The 24,128-nt window shown below is 34.7% G+C and overlaps 1 protein-coding gene across 1 annotated transcript in view; it reads right to left on the reverse strand.

The window, feature by feature from the left end:
* Positions 1 to 23,849, reverse strand: part of LOC117100579 (cystine/glutamate transporter-like) — a 58,219-nt gene extending 34,370 nt beyond the window's left edge. The window contains exon 1 of the mRNA XM_033240354.1: positions 22,895 to 23,849. Within this exon, the coding sequence (XP_033096245.1) occupies positions 22,895 to 23,381 (487 nt within the window). The 5' untranslated portion in view covers positions 23,382 to 23,849. The remainder of the gene's footprint in view (positions 1 to 22,894) is intronic.
* Between the last annotated feature and the right edge of the window lie 279 nt (positions 23,850 to 24,128).

Here is a 24,128-nt window from a genome sequence, read left to right on the forward strand (position 1 = left end):
GCCTATTCTTTTTTTTCTACTTCTTTATTCTTAATATGAACATAAAACAAAGACAAGAAACATCATATTCAAAGGATAAAAAGCACAATAAAGTACCGAAAACTTATTTCCATTTTAGTCCTTACGTAAAAAACACAGATACAATAAAAAATACGACAAAATAAAGAAGGCCTAAGCATTAACAAAGCATATAAAATCAACTAAATATTAATGTTATATGATCCCTCGTTTTTAAAATTTCGTTATAATAAGCTTTATTTTTTTTAGTATGAAATATATATATATATATATATATATATATATATATATATGCCATATGATTTAATGAATGAATACATTTTAGCATAGTTAGATCTAATAACATCAATAGGACAGCCGGTAATGTCTGATTGATTACAGTTATACTAAACCTCTGACGCACAACAAACAAGCTTTCGAAGACTTTGTTAGCTTTTTTTTGGTGTGTTTCTATAGTTAAGTTATCAATTGAATATACAAAAGATTAATATATTTGGGGCATTTTGTTTACATTATACCAATATGCTGTTGCATTAAATAATGTTTAAACATTTATAGCTTTTAGCTATAAATGGGTTAGTACCATTTAAAATAGTTTTATAAAACATTTGCATTTCCGACTTGCATGAATAGCAGAGTTCTGTTTCTCGTAAAAAAGTCAAACTTGTTCGACTTGTGTCTCATTTAAAGTGCATTAAAATGTATATACGAGTCCCTAATCATCAAAGTGGACCCACAATTCTAAAGTAAATACATATTTTGAAGAGAGAACACACTCATTCATCGTGATTGATGTATTTTTACGGTTATGTGCCAGTTGACCCCCACTACAGTTTCTACCTTTCAGACAAGCTGTCTCGCGACGCGTTTCAATTAAATTGCGTTCACTGGATTATACGCATTTGCATTTCATACATTTACAATAATAGACGGCTTTGGGTTGTGTGTGACGTATTATCAATTAGTGGATGAAAAGGTCATGAGGCTTTTGTGTATAGTGTACGAAGTTAAATTATCACAAGACAGGATGATATTTTCTCAACAAGTGGTTTAACAAAACACAATCAACACAAGGTGAATTTAGAGGCGAGTTCTAGAGAATTCCCTCTTTAGTTTGCAAAATTAATCTAGAAAACAAGATAGTACGGTATGGGCTATTTTTTTTTGAGACCGTATTTATTCTGTAGGCCTAAATGAATATTAAAGAAACAGAAATATACAATGAAAATAATTATACTTGGCTTATGGGATTTAATGTCATGGGGAGTTGAATTTCTCGTGATACCAGCATGCACTCTGTCATCATTCACAATTTGTTCAGTCAAAAAGAAGACTGCGTTTTCTATGTATTCATTTTGTCTCATATGCCCAGAACCCAAACATACACTCATGTTTATGCGTCCAACTAAAACTATTATTAGTCTCGTTTCTCTGCAAAATGTATCCAACGCTAATAAAATAATAATTGGCAAGCGTGTTCGATTGCCTGTGAAGAAACTAAAGTGAAATCAGTATCATACCCGAAAGGAATAAGCTGATGGCTGTATTACGAATTATGTCTTTTGTTTCAGGTTTATTTTACTGTTACTATATTTAGTTGTAAACAAAATATGAATCTTTGTCATAAAACAGCTGTACGATAGAAGGTTATTGGAATGACATTTCTTTCTTTGGGCTTATTCGACTGGTTCATTTCGTTGAGTACGAATTTTCGTTGAGTATTATTTTCATTCGACTTGTTCGTAAAAAGACTTCGTTGACAACAAAAATTAACTTAACCAGAGTGCGTTAATCAGTGCGTTGGTCAGTTATCACGTGACCAAAAATATATGGCCGATTGTTCAGTTTAGCAACAACATTTGTGTTAATATAATAGAGATTAAATTTCAGAAAATAAAAATTACAATGTTTACAAACATTGTAGTCAAAAAATAATTGTAGGCTAACAGAATGAAAACATGGATGAAAACATTTTTTCTATGAAAAACCCATACTGCCACAATCCGAAGCAGCCTTGATTACGCAGCGTGTATCGCGGTAATGCAGCCATTTTGTTTTGTCGAGTATTTACCAGTTTTCTATTTGACTGGTCGTCTTCGTTAAGTAAGATTTTACCACTGCGCAGGTGGGCGTGATTGAACGAAGAACGACTAGTCGAATACGGCCTTTGATGCATTTAAAAAAAAAAAAATAGAAATATTAGTGTTAGTGTCAGGCCTATCGGTATCTTTCGACTTGAGTAGTTCAATTGTCAATTTTCAACGATCAGACCTCCGAATATTGATTCCTTGTGTTTCATCTGAGCGTTTAACCGAGAGGAAATGCTCCTGCGTGTTACGGTTGTGTATTGCGACAGTCCACACAAATGTTCAATTGGGTCCACCAAGAATGGGTCCACATTTTTTTTTAATGGGTTGAAATTATGCAGTTTTATGCATAAAAAGTGTCCCATTTTTAAATAATGGGTCCAGATTTCTGATATTTTGCCTTAAATGGGTAAACATTTTAGAAAATGGGTCCAGATTTTTCAAATTTATGTGTAAAATAGGTCAAACTTATAGAAAATGGGTTCACATTATTTGGATGTACGCGCAAAGGGGGAACCACCCTAATATTGTCCCGCACTATTTAAAAATCCTGGCTACAGTATTGGTTGTGAATCTGTGTTAAGACCCGGCTAGAATTCAAGACTTAAAATGCAGATTAAAAAGTTCGCAGCTCTTCATATAACCCTCACATAAATTGTTAGGCGTGTGAATATTTGTGTTTGTATCTGTAATTATTTGGTAAAAGTAGTTTACTACAGACTGTTAGTTTAAGTCGAGTGACAACTCAACATTTTTGATATACCCAATAACTGGGACGAAATTACCCAAGATTCAACAAAAATTCCCAAAATTACCCAAGCTTCCAAAAAATGCATTAAAATTGAAAATAATGTGTTTTTCGCATGTATAGTTTCCCTTTTAGTTCCATCTACAAACTCTTTTTTTATTGTAATTGTTTGTGTTAATTATAAAAATTAGTATTCATGAGGTGATAATATAATAATTTATTAGGAACTACACTTTTCAATCAGTGGCACACTTCTCAATCGAAGGTGCGTCCAAAACAATATGTACAGTAAAGTTCACAAAAAAAAAGACATACTAAGAAAAAGACAATTCAAATTTTCAAAAGGGACATTAAGGAAAAGTAAAAAAGAAACTGTTCAGCCATATAAAATTAAAAGCAATCTTAAACTAAAAAAAAACTTAATGCAAAATAAAGTGATGCAAACAATCACATGAACAATTATACAAACACCATACAAACGTACATGAAATACACATACAGTATATAAGTACATATATATCCATACACAACTGTATACCCATAGTCACATTACTGTACCGTACCCACAATCATAAACATAAAGACATACAGTACATACTTTATACAACACCACTAATCACTCTAGAAACACACATATCAGTCCAGATAACACAGACGCACATAAAAGTAAATCAAAAGTCATAAAGCAATACCTACATGACTAAAATCAAAAACGTTTGTTTTCTTTTTTGATCTCATTTCTCTTTTTCCATGCCCTTGTAGCATACCTTTTACAAAACCTGTCAAATTTTTCTTCAATTTCTTTTGGAAGATTTAGTGAAAAAGAGCCAAGAACATACGTTAACTTCTGATCAGTTGTTAAATTTATAAATTGGTTCCAAATAGGCCCATTTGTATTTACTATTTCATGTTCAAGCTTTGCTAGTTCTTCCAATCTGATGTTATGGAGGGAAGGAAATGAAAAAAAAAAATGTCTAATATCTTCAATTGAATAAGAGCTACAAAGAACAAATGCCATCATTATTATCGGACCAACTTGAGATTCGTCTTTGTAACGGTAAAGTATTGGAGCGTAATCTAAATTTTATTCAAGCACCCTCAAAATCTGTATTTTCAAGTAAATATTTTTCTAGGCAAGGACTTTCCTTAATAATTGAGTAATATGAATAGAAATTGAATAATATGAATAGAAAAATACGCCCTCAGTCGGCAGAGTGGTGTTATCAGTAGATCAGTGACCAAATTTTATTATGTAATGCATTAATTAGGTAGGCACAAATCAGGAATAAACAATACTGAACCCATTTTTATAGCAATTAACAATCAATAACAATGTTATGTGCACTTCGTTGACTTTTGCTTACTTGAACACAGAATGGACTGAAACATACAGTACTTTGTTACTTCTTAATTCTTCCTCTATGTCATAGACTATGACAAAAATATTCAATTTTCTTAGTAAAAATAAAATATCCAAGGTTCTGAACGGAATACCCAAGAACCCAAGACCAAGTCAAAATACCCAAGATCTTGTGTAAATACCCAAGCAGTGACTGTCGCGGCTTTCAGTGGCTCTGCTCAATTTTCAAATTTTAATTACTGATAGGCCTAATCTGGGTTCAGCAATAAACTACTGGTTCTTATACTTAACAAGGGGTTCACCGGGGTAGCGTTAGGGGTAGCGCATTAAGTGGTAAGATATATGGTAAGGTTGTCGGAGAATGCTTTTATTATCAAACATCAAGTAAAATAAAAGATAAAGAAAACGATTGAATAAGCCAAGAAAAATAAATAAAAAATTGAAAAAATAAAACAATATGAAATATAAAATAAAAATTAACTTTAAATTTGAACCATACATTTTTTAGATACAATTATTTTACTGATGATGATGATATGATGGTAACAATATTAATAATCACCATCAATATCTCATTTTTATTACATTAATATTCTCTAATTTTCATTGCATCTTGTTATTAGGCGTATCTGTTTTTAATTTTTAAGGAAAATTTCGAAAGAAAGTTATCTTAAAAAATGTGTAGGCACTAACTGCTCGGCAAGGGATATCAACAAGTCATCAAAAGTAAATTACTGGCACAAAAATCACTATTTCACAAGAACTTGATCAAAGCTCGGCTCCCTAACGGCGTCATTAAACATTAATAGCCTCGGTAATAGAACGGAAGATTATATTTCTCATTGAAGAGAACCGATTAGGGATTCGTAAAATTGATTCTATATCAGATACTTCAGTGACGATAATTCCTATTTTTTACCGAAACGCCGCAATTACCTCAAAGTTTTAGAAAAAAAGGAATTTTCTCACGATTTCAGTACCAGATTGAGACTAAAGTCTTGGCCTTTATTAAGTGCATACATTAAAATGTATACACATTAAAGAGGCCCTCAGATTATAATCATTATTGATTCCCCTATTGATCATTGACAATTGGAACAATCATAAGCAGAGGTCGATGGTTTGAGAAGAAGTGAGTATCTTCGTATTCGAGCTTACTTGGTTAATGTTAACAGTTTAACAGCATTTTTTACAACACGTTACGCATTACGTAAGATGCCACTGTCAGTGCGAACGATTTGGAAATACTGTACACACACGTTGTAACGTAAAAAACGCAAACCTATTAACAGGGCGTTTAGAGGAGGATGTGTAACAGGGGCAAGGGTTGGTGTGGGCCCCAAGACAGAGCGCGAGAGAGATTGAACCGAAGGCGCAAAAATTGTTTTCGGGGGGGGGGGGCTGTCAATCTGGAGGGGCCCATTATTAAGGGATCCATGTCATTATTGAGGGCTCATGATAGTAATTATTATTTTTGAAAAAAAAATTGAAGAAAAAATGCTACCTGCAATTTCTACGGACCCCCTAGTAGGCTTGGGTACGGGAATCCCCCACCCCACCCACTCTCGGTGGCCCTGCGTATTAATACAGTACTTTGCTGACGCGGTCTGACGCTTATGCAAACGTTGGGGTAGCTAAACTTTCTTGGAATGGAATAAAACAATAGTGCAGCTGCCTTCAAAACAAACGCAAGAGAATTATTTCACAATTGTTTAATTCCCCTGGTTACAAACAAAAAAGTTAATTGTCGGTGCTCGCGTGTACGTAGGCTGCGTCAATCAGCGCTTGCAGTAATGTTCACATGGATGTAGCATGGATAGTGTCCAGGACTAAGCCATAAACTCATTCATCAGCACAGACTTAATCACTACCATATCTGTTATGTGAATGTCAAAAGTTGAAAATATAAAACTCAGGACCGTGTATCTTGTTCTTTATTAATATTTTGTTGTGCAATTAACAAAATATTCTATTATGTTCATTTAAAATGTAAACTGATACTGTATCACGTTCGATAGGCCCAATACTAATTCTTAATTTTATCTCGCGTTTCTCAGTAACCTACATAACTTTGAAAGGATTTATGAAAAGGTCAATGCAAAACTGTTACGAATTTAGATTCAATATCAAAAAATGATACATTGCATGTGAAAGCTGTTTCATTATTCCTGACAATAAAGCCTTGGGACCCCTCCCCCCGCCCCACCACCCCATAAGCATCATAAAAAACTGTATAAAGGCCAAGAGAAAAAATACTGATTCAGAAAGATTGCGAAAGAGCAAATAAATATATTCTGGACAGTAGAATAATTTTGTGTATAAACATTCAATTCAGTATTTATTTCACCAGCATCATAGCATGTAGGCATAACTTCAAAATACGACGAAGAGACCAAAATGAGCAGAGCTCTTAATGACTTATTGGCCACTCTAACAATGATCACACATTGCTTTAACAGTAGAAATGATATTTCTACTAGTTAATAATCATTGCTGTAACAGTAGAAATAATATTTTGAAAATGATGTTTTACCATACCGGCCTGCTCAGTATGTTGAAAAAAATACTCTAAAAAAATTGACACGTGTTCGTCTCGAACCAGGGCCATAGCTCAGCTACGGGTTGTACGCATGTATATTGGGCGGCATGGGCCATGTCATAGTCAGGGGTGGCGCCAAGATTTGCCCGACGGGGGGAGGGGAGGCCGAGGTCCCCGACGGGGGGGCGGTTCCCCTGACGAGGTGTCAGATTTCCCCGATGAAAGCAAAGTGGGCGTGGTTGAGCTTCGATTAATAGGTTTCGAAAGTGGCCCTGGGGGCGAGGCCCCCGAAAATTTCGACAATTTAGGGGTTGCAAAGGCTTATTTAATCGATTTTAGAGTCTACTAATATGTAAAAAATACATATAATATTTTTTTCTCCCCAACGAATTGTGCTTTTTCTCCCCGACGGGGGACCCTGGGCCAGACAGAGGTATGTTGTGGCAAAATGGTAAATTTTTAGCAAAAATTGAAATTAAAGTTATTGGTATTTTCAGATACCTGAGTATGTGATCTTTAAAATGAGGGGTACATTCATTGAAATTGGACATTCCAAGTCTAAGTTATTGGAAAGTGAAAGTACTGCGCTAAGAGTCAAGATAAACATGAATTTGAGAATTGACTTTCAAAGTTATTTATGCATGAATTAACTATCAAAATAACGTTAAATAAACGATTTGTTGACCACTTGCAGAACTAACTTTGGGACATGATTAATAAGACATTAAACTGTTGATCTATAATGAAAAACTAATTTGGATTTTTAGGCAATTTTTTGAGCTCCTATATTTTATAGCTCATTTACTCAATCCTGGCCTGTGGGACAACTTAACCAGGACATGCCTCTTTTAAAGCAGCCATTTTTGCGGAAATCAGAAACAAAGTCAGTAGGAAGAAATATCAGTAGGAATAAATGTCATTAACGCGAAAGACAAAGAAAGTAAAGCAGTACTGTACTGTAGAAATTGTACAAACGGAAGGGATGGACACAACATTCTCAGTTGTAGAGATTTGCAAGCCGTCATAAAGAGAATATGAGAATAAGGGTAATGAGAGCTGGAGTAATAACAAGATTATCAACATCAGAATTAGGCCTATATTATTCGCATTAGTTTTCTTAAGCTCTGTCTACATTATCAAATTAATTGTAGGCCTATGTGACAAATTTGTGTGGTATGCCCATATATGAGCATGATGATGTCATAGCGCATCCAAATATGGCACAGTTATATGTCACACAAAATTTGATAGTATAGACAAGGCTTTACTTTGTTGGGTTTCACAATTTGAAATAGGGGGAACATCCAAAATGACCTCTTGAAAAAATAGCTTCACAGCCCCAGATTAAAATGCCTAAACAGCAACCTATAATTAGCAAGTCTTTAAAATGAATATATTATTGCTTTTGAAGTCGGATCCCGTGGGTCCATCTCTGCCGATAATATATCTGGCCTAAAGCGACTTCATAAACACCTCAATAAACCAGTTTCATTCAAAACTTTCCAAAACAATATTTCTAAACTTTCCTTTGTCTCTTCCTTTAGCATGTTTTATGCCAGAGATGAATCCACGTGATTCGACCCCTATGTCTTAACTTATAATTTATTTACTCTTGTGTTTTGTAAATTTCTTGTGTTTGTCTTCCCTTCTTTTGTTCTCGTCCTGTCACCTTGTCTGTGTTCTGTCTTCCTTTTCTTTGCATGTCCCATTTTTGGGACTAGACCTAGGGTTTTTCTTCTGTTACTTTCTTTGCCACTTTTGTTATGTTTTGAAAAAAATATATAATTATTATATTTCAAGACTATTTTTGTATTGATGGAATTTTAATGTTTTAACAAATAAAGTGATTTTATTACTGTTCTCTAATTCTATAATTACTGGTAAGCAAGTACTGACATCTAACAATTTAGCATATTATTTTTAATTTATAAATGATCCATTTTTGTTTTATTATATTTCGTTTTCTCAATACATTATTTTGCTTAAATACATTTTGATTGGTTTTTTTTGGTTTTTTTTTTTACCTTATTTTTGTGCCTCATTTTATCTAAATTTATCAACATATTGAATTTATTTTTAAGTTATTCCACGACTAGCTTTGAACAATATTTTACTAATGATTTTTATTTGCTCTATTCTATATATAAAAAAATGATGGTGTAATAATATTTGCTATAAATGGCCGGACATAAATAATCCTACTTCTGTGTAAATATACATATTTTTACCATTGCGTTATTTATTTGTCACATGACTTTACAGCTACACGACTTCAAAAGCTTTTGGAAACTACAGAATTTTATCTTCTGATGCATTTAGTTTTTGTCAGTACCTGACAGCTGTTAGAAGTAGGTCCTCGGAAGTACAATTATAAGTGGTTTTCATTTTTGAAGAATAGGCCCTACCTGAAGAAAAATAATAGGAGTCTGTATCTGATGTCAAATTTTTAACATCAGCTATGGATTCAGTTTGTCCTATCGATCATATGTCAGACTTCACGAACTAACACAATCAAAGTAGATTGTGTTAATTCGTGAAATCACAGTAGCGCGTAAAAACGAGCGCGTATTGGTTGTCAAGCAATTTTGTATTCTTTACCACACAAAAAGTCCTTAACGACAACAGCGCGTATTTTGACGCGCTTTTTTGATTTCACGAACTAACACAATTGAATTTAATTGTGTTAGTTCGTGATGTGAGCAACGAGTATAGGTTCATGTCGATTGAGCTTGGATACGAGTATATGCAATTCTAACTATGAATTGGCATGTGATTAATCATTTATTGAGATGCAAATGCAAACATTGTTTTTAATCGAAAATATTTCAACGATTTTATCTTTTGAATGGTATTTATCTAACATTGTTGATGTACCGGCCACAACTCATTACGCTCCTACTCAATCGTTAATACATTTCTGAGAACGTGGCCCAGAGCACCCCGGAGGTCTTGAGTGATTGACTCTTCTACTAATGTCCTTACAATAAACATATTATTCCTACTTGATAACCTCATGAACTGTTGCTATTATTACTAATGAATTAATTTAATCAACTTCCTATACATTTGGTAACAAATATCTAACTGCTCTATGAGACTTTAAGTATAGGCTAAATCCTAAATACAATCGTTACTAGGTTCATTAAATAGAGTACACCTACTAACTTGTAAAATCAAGTCACAAACCTTAAAACGTAGTAATTAGTAGTAAGTAGCATATGCGCTTTACATAGGTTATAAATTAAGTGTCTGTTCATTGTGATATTAGTCATTCATACCGCACCACCTTACGATAGATCGTTTATCTAATTAGCAAATTATTATGTAACTATATAGTTACCTTGTAGGCTACTTCGATTAAATACATTTTCTGACAATTTACCAACATTAAAATTCATAAATTGGAATATCAGCAACCCACGATCAGTTATGATGAGTCTTCTCTGATCACACGACGAACACTGGTTAATGTTGGCTTGCCATAGTAAATTATAGATACATTATAGCCTATGGCTTCAGAAGAACACTGACGGTGTGACGAAAAGGGTGCTTGCTCCTTTTTTCCTCAAAATCACTAACCAAGCATAAAATAATTGAAATAATTTAAATAAGAGTACAATTGCTAAAACTCTGAAGAATAATAGGGAAGAAGACACCACCCCCCCCCCCCTTCAGATCATGGGTCCTCGATGTGTTTTGAGCCTCCGACAGAAGCATCCTAGGATGTACCCTTTTTGCTAGGGTAGTATGGAAGATCTTCACACCAAAGCACATATCATTCGATTATACAACAAATATAAGAAATTCCTGGGATACTGTTTTACAACAGTGTTATATCTCAAATCAGCATCTATAGACAGCAGAATGAAACATATTCTCATGCGGCAATGCATAATTGCACTGCTCGTCAATTTACTGAAAATGCCTTTCATCTCAAATTGTACGAAATTGATTGCATTTCTGTCATTTTCAGGCCGTTTTTGCACCCGTAAATCACGCTGTATCATGCAAAAGAACAATTTCAATAAAGGAATGGAACATTTTTATACTTATTTCCTTTTAGAAAATATCTATTAGAAAAAAATCTGCAGAATTTCGCAAAAGGCAACTATTTTGAAGGTTTATGAGTGTTGAGTATTGTTTCTTAAACAAATTTATTCTATTACGTTATTTAGCAACTGAACTGTAAAGAGACATTGATTTCGTCCACCGCAGCTGACATCTCCAGTACTCTTAATTATGCAGCAGTATTAAGTAGTTAGTATATGATATGGTGATATTATAGTGATACTTGATAAGATAATCATTTTGCAGCTTCAATCTGAAGCTAAACTAAAATGGGTGTGTAAGTTGCGTCAACAGTCAGGGTTCAAAACAAAGAAGAAGAGACTGGTTAAGACAACAAAAGGAAAACAAGAAAAATAAAAAAACAAGAAAAAACGACAAATGCTTGCTTGCACTATACAGAGTTGGTTAATCGTAATCATTAAGCCTGCTGGAGTTTGGAATGATACTGCAATAGCAGATCGTCGTAGTAGCGGTGATGGTGATGGAGGTGGTGGTAGTATTTCTAAAGGTTTGCAGTAGTAGTAAGGAGAAGACAGTAATCTGCATCTAGTCGAGCCGTTGGCGACTATCTGACAACCCCCATCAGCTGCCGAGGGGAGGGTGATATGATCACCCAGCAGTAAGACAAACAACGGCTGAACAAAGGACGGATGAACTCCTCAGAGTCAACGGACGACCATGTTTAGTTTAAGGAATAGACTTAAGGTTTTTTTTTGTTCAAATTCTTTTGTTAACTGCATTAATCAGGATCCGCAACTTTGTTTTTAAGGATTTGGCACTCGGTGCTATGAATCTGTTGGAGCGAGGAATAATGAATCATTCTGGAATGCCAATCAATTGACAACTGACCAATCAGAACAGGACCAGTAATACGCGCACGCATATGTCTCACAAACATACGTGTTGTCCCACAAACGCACAAGTTTTCACATGATGTGTACATAATTAATTCTGTGGTTACAGAAATAATTATGTACCACAGAATTATTGCTGTCATACTATTCTGTGTACATTTCTAATTATTCTGTAGTACAGAATCAATTCTGTACTACTTAATTTTGAATTATTTCTGTTTTCACAGAAATAATTCTGTCCAGCGAAACAGAAATAATTCTTTCCGCACAGAATTATTTCTGTACTGCACAGAATTATTTCTGTCCACTCCCTACGCAAATTAGAAGGTGGAGTTTCCATCAAACATCCAATAAAGTCATCCATGTCCAATACTGTCAAAAGTCCTTTGAGACTAAGACAGTTTGTTGGTTTTCAGCTGTGCCATACTTGATTGACAGTGCAGTACTTGATATAGAACACCATTTCTTGTTTCCCTCTTTTATTCACAAATACATCCTACTGTATACTTCCATGTGGAAACAAATGCTGTATGATAATATTTATTCATATGTAATTATGAATTATTGGTATTTATTACTTGACCCCTCCAATTAGAGACCACCTCCAATTAAAGACCACTTTTTGTGGTCCCAAATTCACAAATGTCTTTTATATTTACTTTTTTTAATTAGAGACCAAATCTGCTAAAGGCCATGGAAACGCTGGTCCCAAAAATGGTCTTTAATTGGAGGGAGACCTAGTAATAATTAAGAGACTGTAGTCCGTATTGTTGATATACGTCATTGTTATTATCTACGTATAAATATAAACTCTTATAATAATTACAATAATGTAGTGTCTACGGTATTTATTACTTGAATTTTTATTTTTTTTTAATTTTAATTTGTTTATATTGGTTTTTTTTTTTTACCATACTTGAACCTTAATGTATTCTGTATTATAATGTATTTACTGCTTATATTAATTCTACTTTAATTGTCAGCATACGTACTACCAGGTAAATAAAAGGCTTAGGAGTAATAATTTAATTGGTGTATATTGGTTGTAATGCATAAGCAAAGAAGTGACCAATCTGGGCGTATTGGTTGAAAACAATTCCCAAAACACTGTTGAGGTCACATCTCAGATAGTTGGTTTCATCTCTTTAATGAACAAGCATTATTTTTATACTCTCTCAAGAACATTTTTTTTTTCAACTTTGTATATATTTTTCAATTGATTATTGATTATAAACTACAGTTACAAAATTGGATGTTGAGCCTTCTAATAATGTATCCCATCTAAATGTATACTATTATATTTAATATTAAAATTTAATTTAATCATGAAGTTATTATAGCATGGAGGTATAACAATTATACCTCCATGGTTATAATGACTATAGCAACTCCGTCATAAATAATAATGCATTCCAAAAATAATAACATTAAATTATTATTCATAAACAGTAGGAGTGTTATATATGCGGATAAAATTATTTCTGTACCGCACAGAATTATTTCTGTGAGAACTGAAATAATTCTGTCGTGAATGAAACAAAATGGTGTAGTACAGACTTGATTCTATAGTACATACTAGTTAGAAAGTAATAATTCTGTGGTACATAATTATTTCTGTAACAACAGAATTAATTATGTACACATAATAGTGTGACAGTAATAATTTTGTGGTACATAATTATTTCTGTAGCAACAGAATTAATTATGTACACATAGGCCTAATAGTTTGACAGTAATAATTACGTGGTACACAATTATTTCTGTAACAACAGAATGCCTATTTAAAGACATAATTATCAGTGTCCTAAACGGTGCCCCGTACTACGAAAGTCTTATCTCTAAATTTGAGACTATATTGTAAGACATTGTTTCACGACTTTTGAATTACTCCTAATACAATACCATTCAATCGCTTTACTCTATCACCTCAAGTGCAGCAGTATATCTATTTCACGTCTTCACTATCTGTCCATTTATTATAAGAGTCCCTATACAATCACCTGTAATCCATCAATTACCAACGCTTACTATTTCATAGCCAGATTGCTTGTACTGTTTCAACGCATTATCCACAGGGCAAACTTATTACCGGGTACACGATTTGTTTTAGTAGGCCTATCACAAGGTTTTGTATTATCACCTTTATCTATTTCTTATTATATTTTATTCATTTATTGCAAATAGGCCTAAACATAAAACATTTTTAAAGATAACAAAAAGCAAATCACAATTTATTGCTTTCCTATACAACATGCCCAATGTAATTAAAGTTAAAAAGTTAATATAAAGGATTAAATTTAAACGTCAGTTTTACAAAAAGGTTGGAGGGTTTTTTTTAAACCATGTGATGTATAATGGTTGAACGTTCTCTAATTTCATATAGGCATTCTAAATTCCTTCACTCATGAATATTTCCTAGCTCAGACTGTGTAGAAAATGATTACGAGTATCGTATTACCACGCTGAGACTCTATATTAAAAGAATATCACAGATTCCTCCTTTGTTACGTTTCAATTTATATATATATATATATTATATAAATATATATATATATATATATATGTATAATAAAATGGAGATTGTCAGAATATTTAGATCCAACATTGTTTTAGAATGGTTTCTTGTTTGCTATTATTGATCAATCAAACATTTAGGTCTATTGGTAGCCAACCATCAAGTCCTGCCACTGATATAGCGCTTCCTAAAATTTCGTCTAAATGAAGAAAAGTAGGACCCCTTGACAGGAGCACATGTGTTTAATAGTAGGCCTAATTTCGTGTTCAATTGGAGATAAGTTTCATTTTTTTGTAGGTGCGCGGGAACAGCGCCATATTCAGATGCATTGCATTGGAACAGAGGTCAGTGTGATGCGTCCTCGTCTAAAGACTTTGAAAAGATCGACAATACAGATCTCGAAAGAAAAATACATTTTCAATAATGATATATGTAAAAATATAAACTGTATACCGTTTTGTAGTAATGTTGAAAGTGAATAATTTGTAACCGGTAATCATGAGAGATCTGCGAGTTTACAATATATATATTTATGTATCTATCCATCAACGGCTTAATGAATCGCACAGCAATCTTTGACACGTTTAATTGTTTGTAAGTGACTTGAGCACGTAGTCATTAATGAGATTGAGGGAGATGATGTGCTAAACTTGATTAGAATACATATATACTGCCATAGTTCACAAACGGTAGTACGGTATAATGTTTTAGGCCTTGACCTAAAGTTTTCCTTAACTAACCTACAATATAACATCATTTTACATGGCGACTTTCTGTAGGAATACCCTTGGAACACCTTAACTAGTTCCTCGTAAACAACCAATATTAACAATACATTTATTATATTAACAATACAATACATTACAGGAATTCGAAATAGGAAAGGCCAGAGAAGGGACCTATCACAATGGCTGAGAGCTCACACCACCTGAGCTCATGTTTAGGGGTGGGGGATGAGGTACAAGATATCAGTGCTAAAATACCTTCTCTGTAAATGGCACTCAATTTTGATTTTTTAATTTTTTTTTTATTTCCTATATATACGTTTCCAAAATGGATATAGACACTTACATATCACATACGCATGTGACGTGTGAATGCATGGATGTTATGGAGGCTATAGTGTATTCATATAAACTCTTCGGATCACTGCATATTGGCAGTGCTAAATGCAATGACAAGTTTCACTCAAAAAGGAATATACGTTAGTACAGGTGATTGATTAAGACTTAAACATGCTGATGCATTTGCCTATTTGTTTTGGTTGGGTTTGGGACATTTTTCTCAAGTAAAGGCTTGGGCAATGCGATTAATCCATCTCAACGTTAGTCCAAAGATCATATTATCGCCTGCAAAAGCTTCCGGGATGCAGTAGTTAGCCTGCCGCTAGACAAATAATGTGCGCCAAATATATGCGCCATCAATCAATTAACCTTACTGACTAATCACAAACCGTTGTTAATCAAGAAAAGCCGTGTTAACAGAAAAAACGAAGATTGATGGATACGAATAGTATAGAATAGAAGTTGAACTATAATATTCTATTAGACCAATGTAATTATCTTTACCTGAACATCCTCGATACTGACTGAAAAATGAAATTAAGCATAGTGTAGAGTATTGGCGCTATCGGCTATATTCATTTCTAAAATATGTTATATCTGAAAAAGCAATATAAAAATATCACCTCGAAAATCGACTAAAATTCAGAAAGGTAAGTAGATAATTATATGCATAATAAAAAGATTATATTTGCGAAACTAAAAAGTTCGAAGCAGCACTGTGCCATCTACCTGTATGATGGCTAAGGTCTACATTTTAATGGCGCATAGGCCTACGGTCGGCAGACGACTGAGCGGCCGCGCTCTGCCTGTGAGTGCTGGTCCGACACAACGCCATTCAACTTACCGTCGGTGGTAGTCTCAGCAGATCGCCGTTGAAAAAGAGCAGTCGCACGACGTGTTGTGTGGCTCGAGGGTGCCTGAGAGTTTGAAAGTTGCCCTTTTGGCGTTCCATACAATGAACCTTTTGAGTGAGACCCTGCGACAGGTGAGCTCCTGAAATCAGATCTCTTACTAGGGTCTCTTACTGTATTGCGTTTAATGCATGGTTTGATTTTGTTTAACAATGTGTTTCCAATGACTGTACATTTCTACTGTACAAAGTATGTTTCAGATGCTATTCCCAGCTAAAAATTTACGAATTTGACAAGAACGTTACATGTGTATGATGTGTGTGAATAGTTTATAATATAACGTTATAATGACGCAGTTTGGTGTAGGCCTAGAAAACGGAGTTTTTTGTATAATAATAAATACGTATTTAGTACGTATTTCACAACAAAATAATATTTAAACGTTGCTCTGTAACGTTGTGACAACGTTATTTTCTAACATACCTAACCAACGTGAACGTTAAAATAAGTTTTGTGTTTGTGGGGTTATAAAATATTGAAGGTGTTGTTATTTTTAAAGATTTACCTTTTATTTACTGCTTCGTTAAACATTTGTTGTAGACCGAGACTTAAATGTAATATAGCTTCTTACTGCAACGAGATTTGTGCTGTTGTTACTAAGGTAGGCTAATATTAGATAACATGTACGGTACCTCCCAAATTCTTAGGAATGTGCGGGGTTCCCAGATTTTTAAGGAGGATCCGGCTTTCCAGAATTTTTTCCCAGAAAATATAAAATTTTCATTATGAAGGCCTACTAGTGGATCCTAAATCTATTTTTAAAAATTAAACATAATTTTCCCCTTTCAAATATATGCAGGTTACATACAATTTGAACAACTCAATTCCTTTGCATTACCACCTAGTTCAATAAAATGACTTATTTTGTCATTGTTTGCTACTTACAAAATGCGGAATAGGCTAGGCCTACTGTTTTTGTTAAACATTTGCAATGGCTTTTAGTAACGGCATGACACGCATTTAATCAACATGTCATACGTGTAGTTAATAAACCAAAAAAGTACCCAGAAGTTACACTTCATTAAACAACAAATTACCCTTAAATTTCACTTCACTATAACTTGGGACCCCTGAGTAAACAGGATGAGAGGTTTAAATAAGCTGTTTAAGGAAATAAATGACGAAAATACCTACACGAATGCAACCGTTTTATATTGCGTATACACATTACGAATCACAAAACCGTACTTTAAACCCCAAACGTATAGTATACTTATATTATCATAAACAATATCACTTTCAAAGACACATAGTCCAAGAAAATAAAACTCGCATTCCCGGCGGTCTTTATACCTATTAAAGAGGCGCCTTTGTGTATATAGTCGAACATCATCCCCATTGTGCGCCTCGAGGTTGTTTTAACATAAGGCACTACATAAATACAAATTATTAATATTAATATTTACGGTTTTATATTCCATTGTTATCTTTATCATTACTGGTTGATTTCGTGTTTGACCATCTCTTTGAGTCTACTCGTGTATAGTAGGCCCCTAAGCTCAATTTCGCGTGTCAAACACACGAACCCAGTATGATGATGATCAGTGGTCTGCTTGGGAGTAATAAATAGTATTTTTTCTTTCATGCTTACACGATTCTGAGTGATTTAACAAGCGTACTTAAAAGTCTATTGACTGACAAGCACGTAATCAGTACCGTACATGCGCGTGTAGAAAATAAAATGTGCTGACGTCATTGTTATGTGTGCATAGTCGTCACGCTCCATATAAACCTTACACTACGTAGATGTCGGTCTGGCACGTCAGAATCTTATACGTGTTTAAGTAGGCCTTGAGATGTTACAAATAATTATCTTATAATTATGTTATAGGCCTAATTACATTTCAAATGTTCTAGATCATGGTACGACCATGGTGCGACGACCTACAAAGTTTCACCGCGTTTCTGTAGACTAACCTACATGTATGCTCGCTACCTACACAAAGTACGCACCAGCACATGATACAGTGCTGATGCGTTTTATTTATTTATTTTTGGTGTATTTCGGAAGACAAAAGAAACCATTGATAGTACAACGGTTTTGAAAGTGAAAGATCTTCTGCTAAATAACATAAAATTCGCGCTGCACCATACAGCCATTCAAATGGTAAGATCAGAATGTTTTATCTTAGCATAATGCATTTGGATAATGCTGGCCTGATCAATTACACTAAAATTAAATTTTAAGGACATACAGAGGCACATAAAGTCGACCACAAATGATTAAATGTTGTTTTACATATTTAACGGATTACTTGAAGCGAAAAACTATATTTTTACACTTGATAAAATGACCTTTACTGAATTTGTGTAATAACCAATTAACCATGATCGTATTTTTCACAGTGTTACGAGGTCGTGTCGACATGTGAATTCTAAAATAGTAAAGCCTAATATTTCGAGAGAATAGCTGTCAACGTACAAATCTATTCTGAACTCATTCGCTACGCTATTGCGCGTCTTGATGTATAGGGACAGACGATCTATTAATTAGTAATAGTATTAATAAACAGATATAAGCTTTCTATATCACAATAGGACAGCGTGATTTAAAAGCGATAGTTTGGTGACATAAGATCAATAAATCCTGATCACCGTTAACAATTTATCATCAGCGAAGCTTATCTTTGTGTCAGAGTTTTATCTTTGTGTCAAATTTCTCTGTCTATAGACGAACAACGATTCCACCTCGTTGGAAACTCGATAGTGTTTCATTCATTCTGCAAACCCAGTGACTGGGCTTGCAGAATGAATGAAACACTATCGAGTTTCTAACAACGAGGTGGAATCGTTGTTCGTTTACCTAAGAAATACGGTATACAATATACTGTATACAATATTGTTTTTCTATTTTAACCGGCGATCATTTTGTTTGCTTTCTTTGGTAATAATAGGCCTACTTGTGTGGTATTAATTAAGTTTTTTTTTTTCTAGTACGGGTTTCGAAATCGTGTTTTAATTAAAATGACAAATCTCCCGATGGACTTATCATAAACTAAGGCAAAAATTTAAGGTATTATGCGGCATTAAACTGTTTACAATCCTTCGCCCCAGAAGTAGGCGGCCTGTCAAATCAGTACATGTTTGCCGTTAACCATTTTAGCCTAGAAATAAAACCCAAAATCTTAAAGTAATGCAATCTTAAAGTAGATAGGTCTAAAGATTAAAACCAATGAGGTAGTATCCATACTTTTCAAACCTTATCTCGTTTATCATCATCCCGTCTTCTTAAGATCTATAGAGAATCTCGATGTAATGAATAATATGTACCACACCTCAGATGGTCGGAATTGTCAGAAATTATTTTATAATTACGTATTTATGGTTTATACACAAAAATCACGTTTAACAACGTAAAATTATTACCTGGGATCATCATCATCACAAACATTATCATCACCCACCACCTCCACTGTTTCTGATTCTGTGCCTGCTAGTAGGCCTATTCACGCGTCAATAACGACGAGTGAGTCCATTGTTATAACTTGAAGTAAGTATTAGGTTTCAATTTAAAGTTCAAACTAGAGAACAATTTTCTCATTAGTTATAGGATTTGTTTATTATTCTTCCCAGGGACGGCGCTAGCGGGGTACTAGGGGGAAAAGGACCCCCGTCGGGGACCTCTGTATCTGACCCCCCCCCACCTTTTTCCAGCAAGATCGTCGGGGAAAAGTGAAATCTCGACCGCCGAAAGTACAATTTAGGTATGCCTGACTAAGCTGTCAAATTTTAGGGATTAAAAACTGTTAGTGCGAGCAGTACTACCGTATAGGTTTTGTATACTATCGCGAGCTGGGGAGCTGGACCCCTCGTTGGGGAATTCCTGTCGCCGCCCCTAGGTCTTCTTTAAACTTGCACAAATAAACAATAACCACGGAAAAAAAATACGGTTGAGATAGAATCATAAAAAGTGAACTTAATCGCCATCAAAGTGGGTTACTCTCATCGGAACGATGACATAATTTCATGATCAATTTAATACTTACTAGGCCTAAACTAAAGGTGTGAGGACTTTAAACTTATTTTAACTTTGTATTACTTTGTACCGAGGCCTAGCCTAGTTATTAAGGCTTCTGTGGCAATCAATGTTTATGCAGTTTAATGGAAACTCTGACGAACTGGATCTAAAATATTGACATAATTTTTCAGTAAGAATGTTATTGTTTGAATACTGATTTTTGTTCTCAATAAAGGCACATTAACACAACACGACGTGCGTCCAGTTGCGTGCCGACTCGACATCGTTATCCATATGCCTGTATTCTAAAATCCATTTACTTCGCGCAAATGATTCTGAAATATAATACCAGCGATACAGAAATTATGTGAATCTTTATACGTTACGATGGCAAGGAAATCCAAGCTTATATATTATCATGATGCAAGTGAGTATAGCATAGCACATGATAAATGTTTATACGTAATCTAAGAACCATAAAAGCTAACTCTACCAAGTGGCTGTGCGAGGATGTGCCATTATTGTCGACTCTTCATGTAACCTTCACATATGATCGACATTTTGGAATAAGTACTAAACAAGAAATATTTCCTGTAAAAAAAACGCCAACAGATAACCAGGATAGAGCTACTAAATCGGTCTCACTATGGAAAACTGAAAGGAGGGAGGAAGCAGTGCGACCCCTAAGCCAATAATGCACTGAGCCTAGCACCGCCATCCCGAGGGCTTCACATATGATCGACATTTTGGAATAAGTACTAAAAAAGCAATAGAGGTTGTTCATACACAATGGACCTTTAACTGGAGTGTCAATCAAACTTAACTAACCAATCAGAAAGGACAGGAATTTGCGCGTGTCTCACAAGAACACGCGTTGTCCAGAGATTAGTGGTGTTGGCCCACAAACGCACGTGTTTGCGTGTGTTGCGGGACCTTAGCAACAATCTCCAAGGGGTGCCGTGGAGGAGCTTTAGCAGCAGAAAGGTCCATTCATCTTCTCTAATGCATGCACGTGCGCATACGCAGTTTTAACGTAGGCCTATGTGCGTACGTGCTGTACCACATCCAATCACATGATGTAGAGCTTAGGGTGTTTGCAATGTATGCTTACATAATAGTAAATGCAGAATCATCTAAAATCAATAAATTCTGTCTATTAGGCCTAAATGTTCAACTTTGCGATAACTGCAATACACACTGTCACCCGTTTCATTGCGTTGTCCTGAAAATGGAATCACTTGATTCCTAAATATAGCAAATTTTAATATATATATTTTTAGTTGAATAATTTGACCTCCATAAGAAAGAATGCACGGATTTTAATATGTATGACCGTTTCAAAGCTAATTGATTTCGACAACGATCAAAATGCATGAATATTTGTACTAAATTAATTTTTATTTATTTGCTATCCAATCGCCTTAGAATATAGGCCTATTATAATAATGCCAACCAACTAAAGTCTGTGAGAACATGAAACACTTACGTTCTTGTGTGTCCAATGAATAGATGTATTTATATTGACTAGCTTGCGCATTGGGTCAATTCATCGTAACTGTCTCCACAATGTTCAACCTACATAATATATGCGCCTTACATATTATACAGACATGTGATATTTCTTATCATATAGTGTATAATTGCTTTTATATCATAATACTTGTCTATTCTACAAGCTTTATATGTTTTACAATTTTTATAGGAATATTGAAAACCCAAGTACAGTAATGACAAGCTATAAAATTCACCGAGTAAAAAATGTAACGAAACATGGAATCTGTCCTCCAAGCAATCCATATCCTTTTAACAGGATTCTAACTCGGGACTCTTTTTATGATTACGAAAAAAAAGTCGCAGCCAGTAAAAAGCTTGTTTAACTATGTGACATGTCTAATTTTTTAATTGCTGTAGCACTACTGAGGTTATTTTTTAAATTTTCGTTTAAATATAAATAAAACAACGATTGTGAATGACAAGAGGTATACTATACTTACAAAGAGTAAAACCTCAAAATCAACCAACCGGATAATGTACACTATGAGAGAAATCTGACCAATAAGATAGGCCTATTCATAATATATTTTATATATATATATATATATACATACATACATACATACATACATATATATATATACATACATATATATTATAAGAGACAGGTCAAACGGTATTAGATACGGTATATGCCACAAAATTTATTTGAAAATAAAGTGCATGACACTCGCTTTGCTGTAAAACTTGCACGAATTTTACCAGCGACATTTTTTCTACAAAGGCGATTATAGGCCTATGTTGAATGCCTTGTTCCTACCTACTGAAAAAAATTATTCTAAACTTTATGTAATAATAATAATAATAATAATAATAATAATGTTAAACGTGTTTAGCGTTTATGCTAACATTAGGGAGTTTTAGCAAGCTTGCAAAAACGATAACGACTACGGTTACGTCATCAAATGTTTAGGCAACCCTTCCCCTACAGTAGCGTATCTGTTACAACGTAGGCGATTCATGCCTCTTTCATGAATAAAGGATCATATTCAGCTCGTATAACGTATTGTCAAGAATGTTTGAGGCACGAATGACGATAATAATATTTGTATTCGTTATCGTTTTCGTAAGGTTTTGAAATCTCCCTAATGTCTCTAAGCGCCTCACATGTATTGCGTTTGAATACGCTGAAGGTCTATTTGAATTCTCCTCAAGATATAGCACTGATTGTCATGGAACATAGGCCTAATCAAAATTGTATAAAGGAGGCTTACTCACACAGAATAGCAGCAGATAGGAGTCTCACAGCTATCACCGGTTCTTCATCGCAATTATGGAGAAATGGTTCCGTAAGGTACCTTGCAAACGTTACCGATATAATTGCCCAGCTGCCCGTCCGCACCGCTACAATAGACGTCCACACGCGTAAAAATGCAACCAGCGGCCCGAAAGCTTCCAGTAAATATGTATAATCGCCTCCCGATTTGGAAAAAGTTGTGCCGAGTTCCGCGTAGCACAGGGCACCGATAGTTGAGAAAATACCGCACACTATCCATACTACGAGCGACATACCTATCGTTCCCGTATATTCGAGGATCTCTTTCGGCGAAACGAAGATTCCGGATCCGATGATTGTTCCGACGATCAAGGAAATACTCACCGTCATATTAACGTGCCGTAACAGGATGACCAAACTACTGTCGTCACTGCTGTCGCTCGAAACAGTAGCGATCGAATCCGATCGGCGCATGCGAACGCACGGCATCTTGCTTTGATATTATATCCCACTTGTTCCTTCACAAATTGCTAGATTTTTTGTCGCAGATTTTTTTTAAACAACAGATGAAGGTAATATGAGCATGTCAACTATAGTTATCAAGCTGATCAAATACAATTCTCAACATTAGATCGGAGAATTAAATGACGACAGTATCCAAGCCAGGTCGAAACAGCGAGATCCGTCGAACTGCATTTAATGTACAGTATACGGCCGGCATGAATAAGTTTATTTGGTGGATCGCCTGTGTACATATAATTCATTAACGCTTCTTTCTATGTAAGCTCGTTTCGTTCTGTAGTGTAAATAGAGCGCGTATTAAGAGCCGTGCAGGCAGACAAGACGGGAGTATAATGAGCAGAGGCAAACAAGCGAATGCTGCTCCCAGCCTTATCCAGCACACTGTCGTCTAATGATCAGTTTATAGCATGCCATGGCTTTTCAACTGCAAAGTATTGCTCACTCTGATTGGTAATTTTCAAAACGGTGTTAGGCACTCAGTCATTCTGGCAAATCGAGGCGGAGTTAGATGCATGCGGATCAGGTAACCAGCACAATAAATGAGACCGTTTTAATACTATAAACAAATTTACACAACATTAACAGTAAACTTTGATACAATACGGCAAGATGTTTTAAATATTTAATTAAACAGATAAGAATATTGAAAAACGGAATGTTTCACGTTGTAAAATATTGGCAAACATTTACATTACTTGGCAAATAGCTATATAT

The sequence above is a fragment of the Anneissia japonica genome, unplaced genomic scaffold (assembly GCF_011630105.1).
Source record: "Anneissia japonica isolate Jap-2015-1 unplaced genomic scaffold, ASM1163010v1 scaffold1770_len632688_cov154, whole genome shotgun sequence".
In the NCBI taxonomy this organism is placed as follows: domain Eukaryota; kingdom Metazoa; phylum Echinodermata; class Crinoidea; order Comatulida; family Comatulidae; genus Anneissia; species Anneissia japonica.